The following is a 12,121-nucleotide window of genomic DNA, read 5'->3' as shown; positions in this document are numbered from 1 at the left end:
AGGGGGTGTCTGTATCCTGATGCTTACTCTGATGATTGACAGTGAGTGACTGCCTGAAGCCTTGGTTTGGGCCAATGAGGAACTCTGTGGAAGGAAATGGCACAATCCATTTGTCATGTCTGAATGATCTAGGGAGTGGACAAGGGTGGACACCAAAGCCACCATAACTACCAGTGTAGACAGGTCTGTTTCTGCCCTGCTCTGGCCCTACTCTGTCCTCTTTGGCCTGACCTTGGTTATGCCCCTTCCTGGTCCCTGAAGAAAGGGGAAGGTAAGCAGGTCTCAAATGAACTCTTCTCATTGGTTCCTTTGGATGTTCTGTCCCTCACCAGCCCCCAGACCTCTTGATAGCTATTAGCCAATCATTCCCCTCCGTATACTCCTAGAGTGCCTCTCTGCAGTAGCCCTCAGTACGTTTAAAGTGATTTCTTTTGTGTATGTGTGAGTGTGTGCACACGTGTACATGTAGAGGCAAAAGTCGACACTGGGCCTCTCCTTCGATTTCTCTGCATCCTAGGTTTTTCCCCTTATTATCTGGTAAGATTTCTCAGTACACCTGGATCTCACCATTTGGACTATACCCATTGACCAGCAAGCACCAATGATCCTCTTGTCTGCTTTCCCAGAGCTGGGATGACCGACTTATGCCACTGTGCCAGGTTTCACATGGGCGATGGAGGTCTAAATGCAGATTCGTGTACCTGTGAAGCACGTGCTTGACCCACTGAGCCACCTCACAAACCCAAACAATGATATCTTTAGATCCAGCTGGGTCTTCCCAGAGGGCGAGAACAGGCCCAGAGCTACACACGTCACAATTCCTGGGAGACCACTCATATACTGGCCAGCAAAACTTATCTGGAAAGGGCCATACGTGAGTATTTTGATCTTATCGTAGGAGGCAGAAGAAGGAACAGAAGGGTAGTGGAAGGATAAACCGGAGCAAAGTGCAGTAATACATAAAATGTCATTGCTTCATTCACTAAAAAATTAATTAAAATCGATATTTTAGAGTTTGTGGAGCCCACATTCCCTATGGCAAGTAAGCAGTAATAGAGACACAAACACATGGGGTGGCTCTATTCCAATTAATTTTATTTATACACACTAAGATGTGAACTTCATATAATTTCCACATGTCACAAAATATTTGTTTGAGGATTTGAGTATGAAAAGAAAATCCAGCTGTGGTGCACATACCTAGAACGCCAGCACTGAAGAGGCAAGGGCCAGTCTGGAGTCTATAACAGGCTCCTGGGCATCCTTAAATACATAGTGAGATTCTGTCTTAAAACAATAACCTCAAAAAAGTGAAAGTCATCGGAGATGGGATGTGTCGTGTGCGTCCTGCAGACCACAGCTGCTAACCTGTGACACAGAGTTCAGTAAGGATGGTACCCACTGGAACCCATTCTCCACCTTTATCATTGCTAGGATTGGGTGTGAGTGACCAGCATCTGGCCTGGTGCCTGACTCCGTGTTGGCAGAGCTCAGCTCAGGGCTCGCAGTCCCCCACCTTTGAAAGGGTGCAGCGCATCTAGGAAACCTACTTGAAGAGCCACGATGAACTTAGCATTTTAAAAGAATCAATCGTTTTTACTTAAACCAACAGAACTGAAAGAAATCAATCATTTTTTTTCCCTTAAACTGACAGAACTGAATAAAATGGAAAGCCCTTCCAATTATTCTAGTCAAAAGTCGATTCTTTAAATAAAGGCCTTTAGGGCTGGAGAGATGGCTCGGCGATTACGAGCACTTGCTTGCTCCTGCAGAGGACCCGAATTGAGATCCCAGCACCCACGTGGTGTCTTACAACCATAGCTCCAGTTCCAGGCATCCAGTGCCCTCTCCCGACCTCCATGGGAACCAGGCGTGCATGTTGTGAGCACACATACATGAAGGCAGAGCATTCCCACACCTAAAATAAAATAACAAATCTGAAGTAATTTTCAAGTATACTCGCACGTACATAATACTAGACTCTTCCCCCCTCCCATTTCCTCTTCTCCCCTACTCTCCTTCTCCCATCCAAAAATGTCAGATGTGCCCAAGAGAATGGCCTATGCAGAAACTCTGAGGCAAGGAAAACTTGAGCACAGTGGACAGAAACAGAGGCAGAGTGGCTGAAGTGAAGTGAGAGAGAGGGATGAATCCGTAAGACAGACTGGAGACTGGGGGAGGGTACAGGACAAGCTAAGGCCACTCTAAGGCAGCTCAGATGTTCAAGAGAGTGGGTGAAGGCAGTGTGGAAGCAGGGGACCCCTGAGGAACCCACTAACAATGGTCTGGGCGGAGATGACAGAGAAGCAGGTGGCCCTGAGAGCAGAGCACAGAATCCACAGTATGATGGGTCAGATGGAGTGACCAAGAGGCTGGTCAGCTCAAGCTGTTCCTCAGTGACAAGAGAAGCAGATGGTGGAGGAGTAGTTGTGTTGGATAAATCAGAGGTCACAGGTGATGGGAACCTGGTCAGGAGTCCAAAGTCCAGGGAGTTTTTAATCCAAGGAGGGTAGCTTTTCCCATTGTCTACAGAGTAACTTTAAAATATGAGAGAATGATCCTGCTTGAAATGGAACCAACAATATATAGAAATAAACAGAGGTTCCAAGTGACCGAGACATAAAGCTTCTTATGTCTTTTGTAAAGACTTGGAAAACACACAAGTGGGACTTGGGAAAATGGCTCAGTTTGCACTTGGATCTGAGTTCCACCCCAGAAACCATGTGAAAAACCGAAGGTAGTGTATACCTGTGATCTCAGCAGTAAGGTGGCAGAGACCAGAGGCTCCCTGGGGCTCAATGGCCAGCCAACCTAGCTTACATGGTGAACTTTAGGTCCGTGAGAGACCCTGCCTCAACATAAGGCTGACAGTGTTCCTGAGGAATGCGCCAAAGGCTGGCCTCTGGCCTCACATGGCTACATACCTGCAAGATAATAGACAGATAGATGATAGGTAGGTAGGAAGGTAGGTAGGTAGGTGATAGGTAGGTAGGTGATAGATAGATAGATAGATAGATAGATAGATAGATAGATAGATAGATAATAGGTAGGTAGGTGATAGATAGATAGATAGATAGATAGATAGATAGATAGATAGATAGATGATAGGTAAGTAGGTAGGTAGGTAGATAGATAGATAGATAGATAGATAGATAGATAGAACAAAGCTATATCATAACAGGATAGAACCACCTAAGACCAGAGCCAGGCAGCATGCCATCGATCAAAAAGAAAATCCAGGCTCAGGTTGAGGAATGCTCATGAACTTAGTAAAAACCACTGGCATTCTAATTTGAATTGGCCACTTGGCATGCCAATCAAAGAGGAAAGTCGCATCCATGGCCTTTTGTCTCATATTGCAGCAAAACAAGCTTTGGTTGAGTATTTTCACATAAACTAAAGTACAGGTATATGGATGCCATGTAGGGGTTGAAAAAGACCTGACGTCCAAGGTGAAGGCAGAAAGAAAACAGAGATCCTCCCATAGCAAAATGGAAAATCATATCCCCAACCATGAGAAATCTGAAGTGAATGATGGGACTCACACATGTCAGACCTGTGTTTGTGGGAGTTGTTTCAACTTCTTGAGAGAAAAGAGTAATTAGGCAACACAGGGCATCTCCCAAAATAGACAAAAGGCTGATATTCATGGAAAACGTTCAACCAACCCACTAATCATGTGTGTGTATGCGTGCATGCATGCGTGTGGGTACGTGTGTATGTGCCGTGTACCTTTGTGTGCCTGTGGACATATTCATGTGTAGGTCAGAGGAAAACTCCGGGTGTCTGTCCTCTCCTTCCACCTTGTTGGAGACAGAGCCTCTGTGTTGTTTACTGCCATGCACACCCGCCTCTACCTCCAATCCCTCCACAAGCTTGCTGAACAGATGTCACCTTCCACAGTGCAAGGCTTGTGTTCACCCTTCACGGAGCACACCCATCAAACAACACAGTCTCGGTTTACGTCTCCACCACATTTTGGTAATTCTTGTGAAATGTCAAACCTTGTTTTGTTGTAATGATCTGTGACAAATGACTTTGATGATACGATTTCATTGTTTGGGATGCCATGAATCTTAAGATGGTCCATTTGAAGCCCGGCATGGTAGTGCACAGCTTTAATCCCAACACCCAAGAGGCAGAGGCTAGTAGATCTCTGTGAGTCTGAAGCCAGCCTGGTCTACAGAACATGTCCCAGGACAGCCAGGGCTACAGAGAACCCTGTTACCAAGCAGCAGGCGGGGGGCCAGGAGGAGAATGATCCATTTGATATGATACATGCCATGTGTATGCTTTGGAGGCTCAACCAGTTGGTCATTACTGTATCTCGCTTGCTGTCCTCTGGCCTGCTGATCTCCAGAGACAATACTGAAATTGAAACGATAACTCTACAGTGGCCCCTGAGTGTGTGAATAAAACACATTCTCAATATCCTATTTTGAATCAAAAGCAAAAATATGGCTCAGTGAGAAATGCATGCTGAGATCTGAATGGCCTGAGAGCCATGCTTCTTGCAACAAGCAGCCAAGTTCTGAAAGCAAAGGAAACAGCCTTGCAGGGAATTAAAAGTGCTTCTCTGGGGCTGGAGAGACGGCTTGGTGTAAAGTACTCCTTCAGCCCTCGCTAAGGACCTGAGTTTGATTCCCTCATTAGCAGCTCTCAAATGACTATAATTCTAGTTCCAGGGAACCCTATACCTCTAGTCTCCTCAGGTACTAGTCCTGAGGGGCACATGCTAACACTCAGGCACATAATTAAAAATAACAAAAATAAATCTTCCACTTAAAAAAAAAAAGAGGTGCTGGCCCAATAAACATCAATGCTAAGGAGGCTAGCACTCACATTACTGTTAGAGAGACACTGAGTAGTCCAGAGGGAAGCTCAAATAAACAGTAGCATTGCCTGAGGCCGGGACCTAATCCAGAGAGATGCACTAACTCCCCTCAACTCTGAGAAGGCAGAGTGAGAAAGCTGTAGAAGTTGTCAGACTCACAGAAAGAAATCACTCCTCCAAGGCACAGCGCAAGGTGCTGATGGGCAAACTGAAGGAAGTTGTCCAGAAAATAGATCAGAGATCATCGTCCAGAAGACGGATCAGAGGTCATCCTTGGAGGTGGCTGCACTTTCACCCCTGATTCTCCATGGGGACCAAAGAGCCTGACACAATAGACAACTCTGTGGAAGACTGTCAGAGCTACAGAGAAGTCGATGTCTGATTTGGGAACTTCAGAGAATGGGCTGTCTTGTTAAGGACCCAGATGTGGAAGCTAAGCCAGTGATCGTTTTAAAATTCTTAATTCAGAAGCCTGAATTTTCCTTACCTGTGCTCTGTGAAGGGGAGTCAGACACACGCACCCACGCTCGCGCACACACGCACAACACACACACACACACACACACACACACACACACACACACACACACACACACACGTCCACTGTCGAGACCTAATGCTAAGGAAAAACAATGATTCTTTCCAAAACAGTAGGAGTGACTGACAGTGCACCTGGTCACCCCAGAGCTAGGATGGAGACATACAAAGTAAATGTTTGTCTCGAGGCTGCTAACTCGACATCTGCTCCACAGCTGGTGCCTCGAGGAAGCGTATCAGCTTTCAAATTTGATTATCTAAGCAATATACTTTTGTAGATGCCACAGATGGGGAGGTATTCTTCTAAAGGATCTGGTCAGAGTTCATTCGAGAGCTTCTGGAGAACACACAGCATTGTAGATGTCAGAAAGAACACCTGTGAGGCAGGGGAAAGACCAAGACATGGACGTTAACAGTTTGGAAGAGGACAGTCTCTCTCACAGGTGACTTGGAAGCATCCGAGACGTCCACAGAGAGATTCATCTCAGGTGTGGTGGAAACAGCAAAGAACCAGGGTCAGACGCGGAGTCTGAAGATAAGATTGGAGAGTTACTGCCTTGGGATATAAGCAAAGAAGTCGCTGTCTTCAGGTGACTCTTGCCCATGGAGACCCTGGGACAGAGGGTTGGAGGGCCACAGAAACCTGACTGGCAGCAGCAGCAGGGTCTGAGGCTCTAAGTTTGGAAGACGTTTGCCTGGCCATAAAATACAGACCTGAGAACTCCTTCCCCAAGTTCAGGGAAGTCAGCAAATCTGGGAAACTTCACAGCTGCCTTCCTTAGTTTAAGAAGTCACCACAGCCACTCTAACATTCAGCAGCCACCTCACTGGTCACTGTCTCAGTGTTGCTACAGGACCCTCCACCAGGATTCAGGCAGCGTTAGCATCTTTCAGCAAGGAAACGTTACTCAGTTAGGTTATGTGGGTTTTTAAGTCATCAGATGTTGTTGTAAAATATATAAAAATAAAAAAAAAAAGTATATGGTTGTCTTTTACCTCGCTAGGTCCAGCACCATGGTGCCCCAAGATATCTGCTAGATAGCTTGGCGGAAACACATCCCAACTCCTCGGCGGCCCAGTGTCTCCTGCCGCCGCACACTTTCCTACACTCAAACCGTCACATCAAAGAACACACAACACAATAATCTTTGACCCAATTGGTAAGCTATAATTGTCCACTTAAACATACAAAGCTCAGTACCATCCATCCCTTAGGAACATTGATAACAACCTGTAAATACACAGAGTGAGATCTTTACGTCAGCCTCCTTTGTCCTGCCACGGCTTCTCCCCTTCTCTCCTCCTTCTGATCCAGTCTCCTCCTCCTCCTTCAAACTTCTCTCCCGCCCATCCTTCCTTCTCCTCCAATGACAGGCCTCCTTCTATCCTGTACCTGCCCCTCACCTGTGCTTTACAAATTCAATGGAGAGGTGGTTCTGGTGAAGTCACCTGATTCCTGAGTTCTGACTAGGCAGCTGTCCTTGGGGCAGTGGAATTAGCATCAAAATACAGATAACTCCAGGGCAAACCACAACAATCAGACTCAGTCTGGGGAGATGGCTAAGTGGGCAAGAGCACTTGCTGCCGAAGAGTGAGGATCTGAGTTCAAATCTTTAGCATTCATATCCATAAACTGACGTATCTGCGCATGTCTTTAACACCAGTGCGGGGACGCATTATCATAAGGATGGCTGGGGCTTGCTGGCTACCAGCCCCGTGCCAGGTTCAGTGAGTGACCTTGCCGCAAAGGAACAAAGCAGAGAGGAGTGAAGCAGGGCACCTTATATTCCCCTCCCATCCCCACCCTCGTGCAAGATGGGCTTTTTCACCCACAGATGTGCTTTTACCAAATACACACCATACTGAGACACAGAGACATCATGTTACTGTGTGTTGAGAGTAAAGAACAGTGGAAATGATAACTTTTAACAAACATTGAGAGTGAGAAAAGAAATCTTGTGACTTGATTAATTAGCCTGTTTGCTTTGCTGTGTGGTCTGGAGCTGTCCCTTGTAATGTCTTCAAGCTGTTTCTACCGTCCTTTCTATCTCTGGTCTTTTGCTGCACTGGTCTGTGAGGTACTGGGATCCAAAGAGCTTCCTCTCCTCACTGGTGTATGTCCTAGTGTCTGGTGCATATCTTCTGGCTGCCTGGAGTGGCCTCCCTGTGACTCGGCTCTGCTCTCTGCTCGGATGTGTTCTCCCTCACAGCCATTTGTGCACTGAGGAGGTCTTGCTGTATCATACTACCTGAGCAGGGGGAAGAGTGAGGGAGCCATGAATAGCAGAGGTGGGTAGAGCGGGGTCCGAGGGCAAAGACCCTCAGAAAATCCGAAAGGTTCCGTGCACAGCAGGCAGGAAAGGGGAAGGAGGAAAAGGACCAGGTAAGGCATTAGAGAAAGAGAATGAATGAAGGCATTAAAGGAATAGTGGGGATCTGGGCTCTGCTAGGCTCCTACTGTATACCAGGCATCCAAGGAGCCACAGCATTGCAGGAGATTCTTCATCTCAGCCTATTTCACACAGAAGGATATGAATTCCAGAGATGTTAGGTGTCTTGCTAGAGGACACAACAGCTAAGAGAGAGCCCAGGTCAGATGTGAGCATCACTCTATGTGGGTCCCAAGCCCCTTCTCTCCACATCAGTGGTGGTGTTCTGTATTCCCCAGGTCTCTCCAATACCTTGAGGCAGATGAAGTAGGGGGAGACAGCAGAGAGGGCTTCTTCTGCACAACTGGCTGCTGGCCACAGCAGCTTGTCTCTGCCTTCCTCATGGGCTCATACCCCCTGCACAGAGGGGCTTGTGTGGCGGTCAACGCTCTGCCACTCGATCCTAGGTGATTAGAGCTCTTACTGAGGGCCCCGATTTGGCAGGGCACTAAAGTGATGAGCAGGGTCCTCCCCAGGGAAGAAGCCCAGCCAAGAGCTCACCAATGCTTTCTCTTTCAGTGAGACCATCATGTTCCTGCACCAGATCTTCTACCAAGGCCTGAAGGCCCGTATCGCCAGCTGGCCCACCCTGGTGCTGGGTGAGTAGCCATCCCCCAACACCCCCCCGGGCTCCCACATATTCCTTTCCTGGGTAGGAGACAGCTCTGTCCCTCTAGATCACCACAGTGAGGCTCTCTGTAGACCCCAGAGTCCCTGAGAGGAGAAAGACGACCAGCATGTGCTCTAGAAGGGAATGAGATCTTTCTATTTGCTCGCCAGCCTTCCCTGTCAACAGCAACATGCCCACCCAGAAACGTGTCCACCAGGAACATGCCCACCCAGAAACGTGTCCACCAGGAACATGCCCACCCAGAAACGTGTCCACCAGGAACATGCCCACTCAGAAACGAGTCCACCAGGAACATGCCCACCCAGAAACGTGTCCACCAGGAACATGCCCACCCAGAAACGTGTCCACCAGGAACATGCCCACCCAGAAACATGTCCACCAGGAACATGCCCACTCAGAAACGAGTCCACCAAAAACATGCCCACCCAGAAACATGTCCACCAGGAACATGCCCACCCAGAAACATGTCCACCAGGAACATCTCAAGCTACAGAAAAGTAAAAAAAAAAAAAAAAAAAAAAAAAAAAAAACCAACAACAACAACAACAAAAACCTTAAAATATCACCTGTCACTCTCTCCCTCAAAGACAGCCACCCCAGTCATTGCTGTGTTTCCTACACAGAGATCCTGAGAGTGTGCGGGGTTCCCCCCACATGACCTAAAACAGAGTGAGTTAGAAAGTTTGAAGCTTGTTTGTAGCAGACATTTCATTCATTTGCTTACTTCGGACTATTACATTATGCTTTAACATTGCTGCTGTCATTGTTTTGAAATAGGGTCTCTATGTAGCCCTAGGTGCCCTGGAACTTGCTATGAAGACCAGGCTGACCCTGAACTAGTAGTGATCTGCCTGCTTTTGCCTTTCCACGGCTGTAATTAAAGATGTACAGCACCACACAGGCAATGTTGTTACATCCTAGCTTAGCATTGTGAATGGAGCTTTGTCATGCCCTGTTTTCTCATGCTAAGTTTTTTGATGGCTATACAATGAGCCAGTGTCCCTAACTATACATACCATAAACCAAGTGACCAGCTAGCTCTTCTCATTGATTCTAAGCCGTTGCAAATCTTTAGGGACCATTTCCACGGGTTAGGTGTTCAGAAGTTGAGTTGCTAGAACAAAGGCTCTGGCTTCATCTCGGTTGCCTAGAAAGCCGTGCTGTTGGATTCTGGGAATGAGCCACAGCTGGTCCCTTCCACTGTACCACCCCTGTGCCAGGCCCAAGCCTTTCTCCTTCTCATGTTCTCACTTTGGTAGGTAAAGGAACACCAGTGTTCCCTTCATGGCAGAGGGGAAGACCCTGAGACTGCAGAATCACAGTCAGAGCCGGGCCAGATGTAGCTCCCCAACTCCCCTACACTCTTTAGATGTTTCTTGTGTCAAAAACTCTGCTCTGTGGGGCTGGGGAGAGAGGTCAGTCAGTGAAATGTTTGCCTCAGAGGAGCAATGACCTGAGTGAAATCCCAGAAGCCACAAGAAAGCTATACCTGGGCCCAGTGGGATGTACTCACTGCTGCTCTTGCAGAGGACTGAGGTTTGGTTCTCAGCCAACCACATGGAGGCCAACAACAGTCTGTCACTCCAATTCCAGTGGAATGTGACGCCCCTTCTGGCCACTGTGGGTGCTGCATATGCATGATATATTTACATAGGCAAAGCATGCATGAGAAATGAGGACATGATTGTTCCTTGGTAAGGCTGAGGAGAAGGTTTTTATAACAGATATGAAGGAGAGAATACCCACAGGCATATGGTAGAGTCCAAACTAAATGAGGACAGCAGACTGAACCAAGCCATGAGAGGAAAGAGAGGTGGAGAGAGGAGAGTGAGAGAGGGCAGAGAAGAACCAAGAGAGAAACCAAGAGCCAAGAGAGCAACATCACCAAGAGGGCATTTAACCAAAATGGCTGGGTTATATACAGAAGAGAAGAGCCTCGAAGCTCAGGGACTGGAGATGTTTAGGGGAGGGGCTGGGAGTGAGGTGCTGAGAGGAGCCAGGACTCTGCAGCAGACTCTGTTGTTGACTCTGGGAGAATCTGGTGGCCAGGTTCTGCTGTGATGTTGCTAGGCTCCTCGGCCATTTGTTCTGTGTTTATCTGAGACCTAATAAAACATACACGTGAAATAAAAATAAACAAACACTTTTAAATGGACTCAATGGCATACATTTATATTCCCAGTCAGTACTGGAGAGGCAGAGACAGGTAGAGCCCGGGGTTTTCCAGCCAGACTAGCCTAATCAGCAAGTCTCAGGTGCCAGTAAAAGACCTTATCTCAGAAAACAAGGCCAGTGACTCGGGAGGAATGGCCCCAAAGGTCGAACTCTGGCTTCCACATACAAACACACAGAGATATGTGGGCACACAGGTGCCCACTTACAGACCCACACATATGGACATGCACACGCATACACACACTATCTTAGGGTTTTACTGCTGTGAACAGACACCGTGACCAAGGCAACTCTCATAAGGACAAGATTTAATTGGGGCTGGCTCACAGGTTCAGAGATTTAGTTCATTATCATCAAAGCAGGAACATGGCAGCATCCAGGCAGGCATGGTGCAGGAGGAGCTGAGAGTTCTACATCTTCATCTGAAGGCTGCTGGTGGAAGACTGACTTCTAGGCAGCTAGGACTAGGGTATTAAAGCCCACGCCCACAGTGACACACCTACTCCAACAAGGCCACACCTCCATAGAGTGGGCCAAGCATATCCAAACCATCACACACACACACACACACACACACACACACACACACACACACACAGAGAGAGAGAGAGAGAGAGAGAGAGAGAGAGAGAGAGATCCTGCCTCTTCCTCTAACAAAGACACTTTCTTCACTGAGTGGAAGCAGTTGCGGGCCACACCCCACATGGATCAACCATGAGATAAGGTGTGATCTACACCAAGGCTGTCTTCTGGAGATGGTTCCCAGAGCAGCCATCAGGATATGGGATTCCTCACCATCTCTCTAAGCCATTCCAGTCAGAGCTGCCACAAGACAGCCCACACCTCTGAGCCTTAGCCCTGGACCCACCCACCTGTGAAGGGTTGTATATCAGCATAAGCCCCAAGGTGGGGTCTCTCTGTTGAGTTGGGATTTGAACCTCACACATAGCCTCTCTGAGGGGGCCAATGGGCCCAAGGCCTGGGGATGTCTCGTCTCCTGATGTACCTACTCCCCTTCCTCTGCAGCGGACCTGTTCGACATCCTGCTGCCAATGCTTAACATCTACCAGGAGTTCGTCCGCAACCACCAGTACAGTCTCCAGATCCTAGCACACTGCAAGCAAAACCGGGACTTTGACAAGCTCCTCAAGCAGTATGAGGCCAAGCCGGACTGCGAGGAGCGCACTCTGGAGACCTTCCTCACCTATCCGATGTTCCAGGTGGCTGCTGGTGACCTACAAGGGAGCAGGCTGGGGTGGGGACACTGAGGGCACAGGTGGCAGGACACAGTCCCCCCCCTGAAATCCTGGTCGGTAGAGAGCAAACTGTGCACCCACACACCTGTCCACTCCAGCAGTGGGGAAGGTGAACGGGCAGTTTTCGGAGACAGTCACGAGCGGGTCCCTAGTGTCCTGGCTCTCCAGGCAGATCAGAAATGCAGTCTGCTTTCCTCCTCTGTCTATTGGGTTCAGAGATCCATTCTTGACTCTCTTGCTTTCTGTCCCTTTCCCTCAT

General features: G+C 48.1%; 1 protein-coding gene across 1 annotated transcript in view; it reads left to right on the top strand.

Annotated features, from left to right (window-relative positions):
* LOC116907706 (ras-specific guanine nucleotide-releasing factor 1-like) overlaps positions 1–12,121 on the top strand; it is a 69,151-nt gene that overhangs the window by 44,576 nt on the left and 12,454 nt on the right. The window contains exons 6-7 of the mRNA XM_032910830.1: positions 8,320–8,399; positions 11,633–11,826. Of these exons, the coding sequence (XP_032766721.1) occupies positions 8,320–8,399; positions 11,633–11,826 (274 nt within the window). The remainder of the gene's footprint in view (positions 1–8,319; positions 8,400–11,632; positions 11,827–12,121) is intronic.

The sequence above is a fragment of the Rattus rattus genome, chromosome 8, assembly GCF_011064425.1.
Source record: "Rattus rattus isolate New Zealand chromosome 8, Rrattus_CSIRO_v1, whole genome shotgun sequence".
Classification (NCBI taxonomy): Eukaryota; Metazoa; Chordata; class Mammalia; order Rodentia; family Muridae; genus Rattus; species Rattus rattus.
This window is presented reverse-complemented; position numbering and strand designations above follow the sequence as displayed.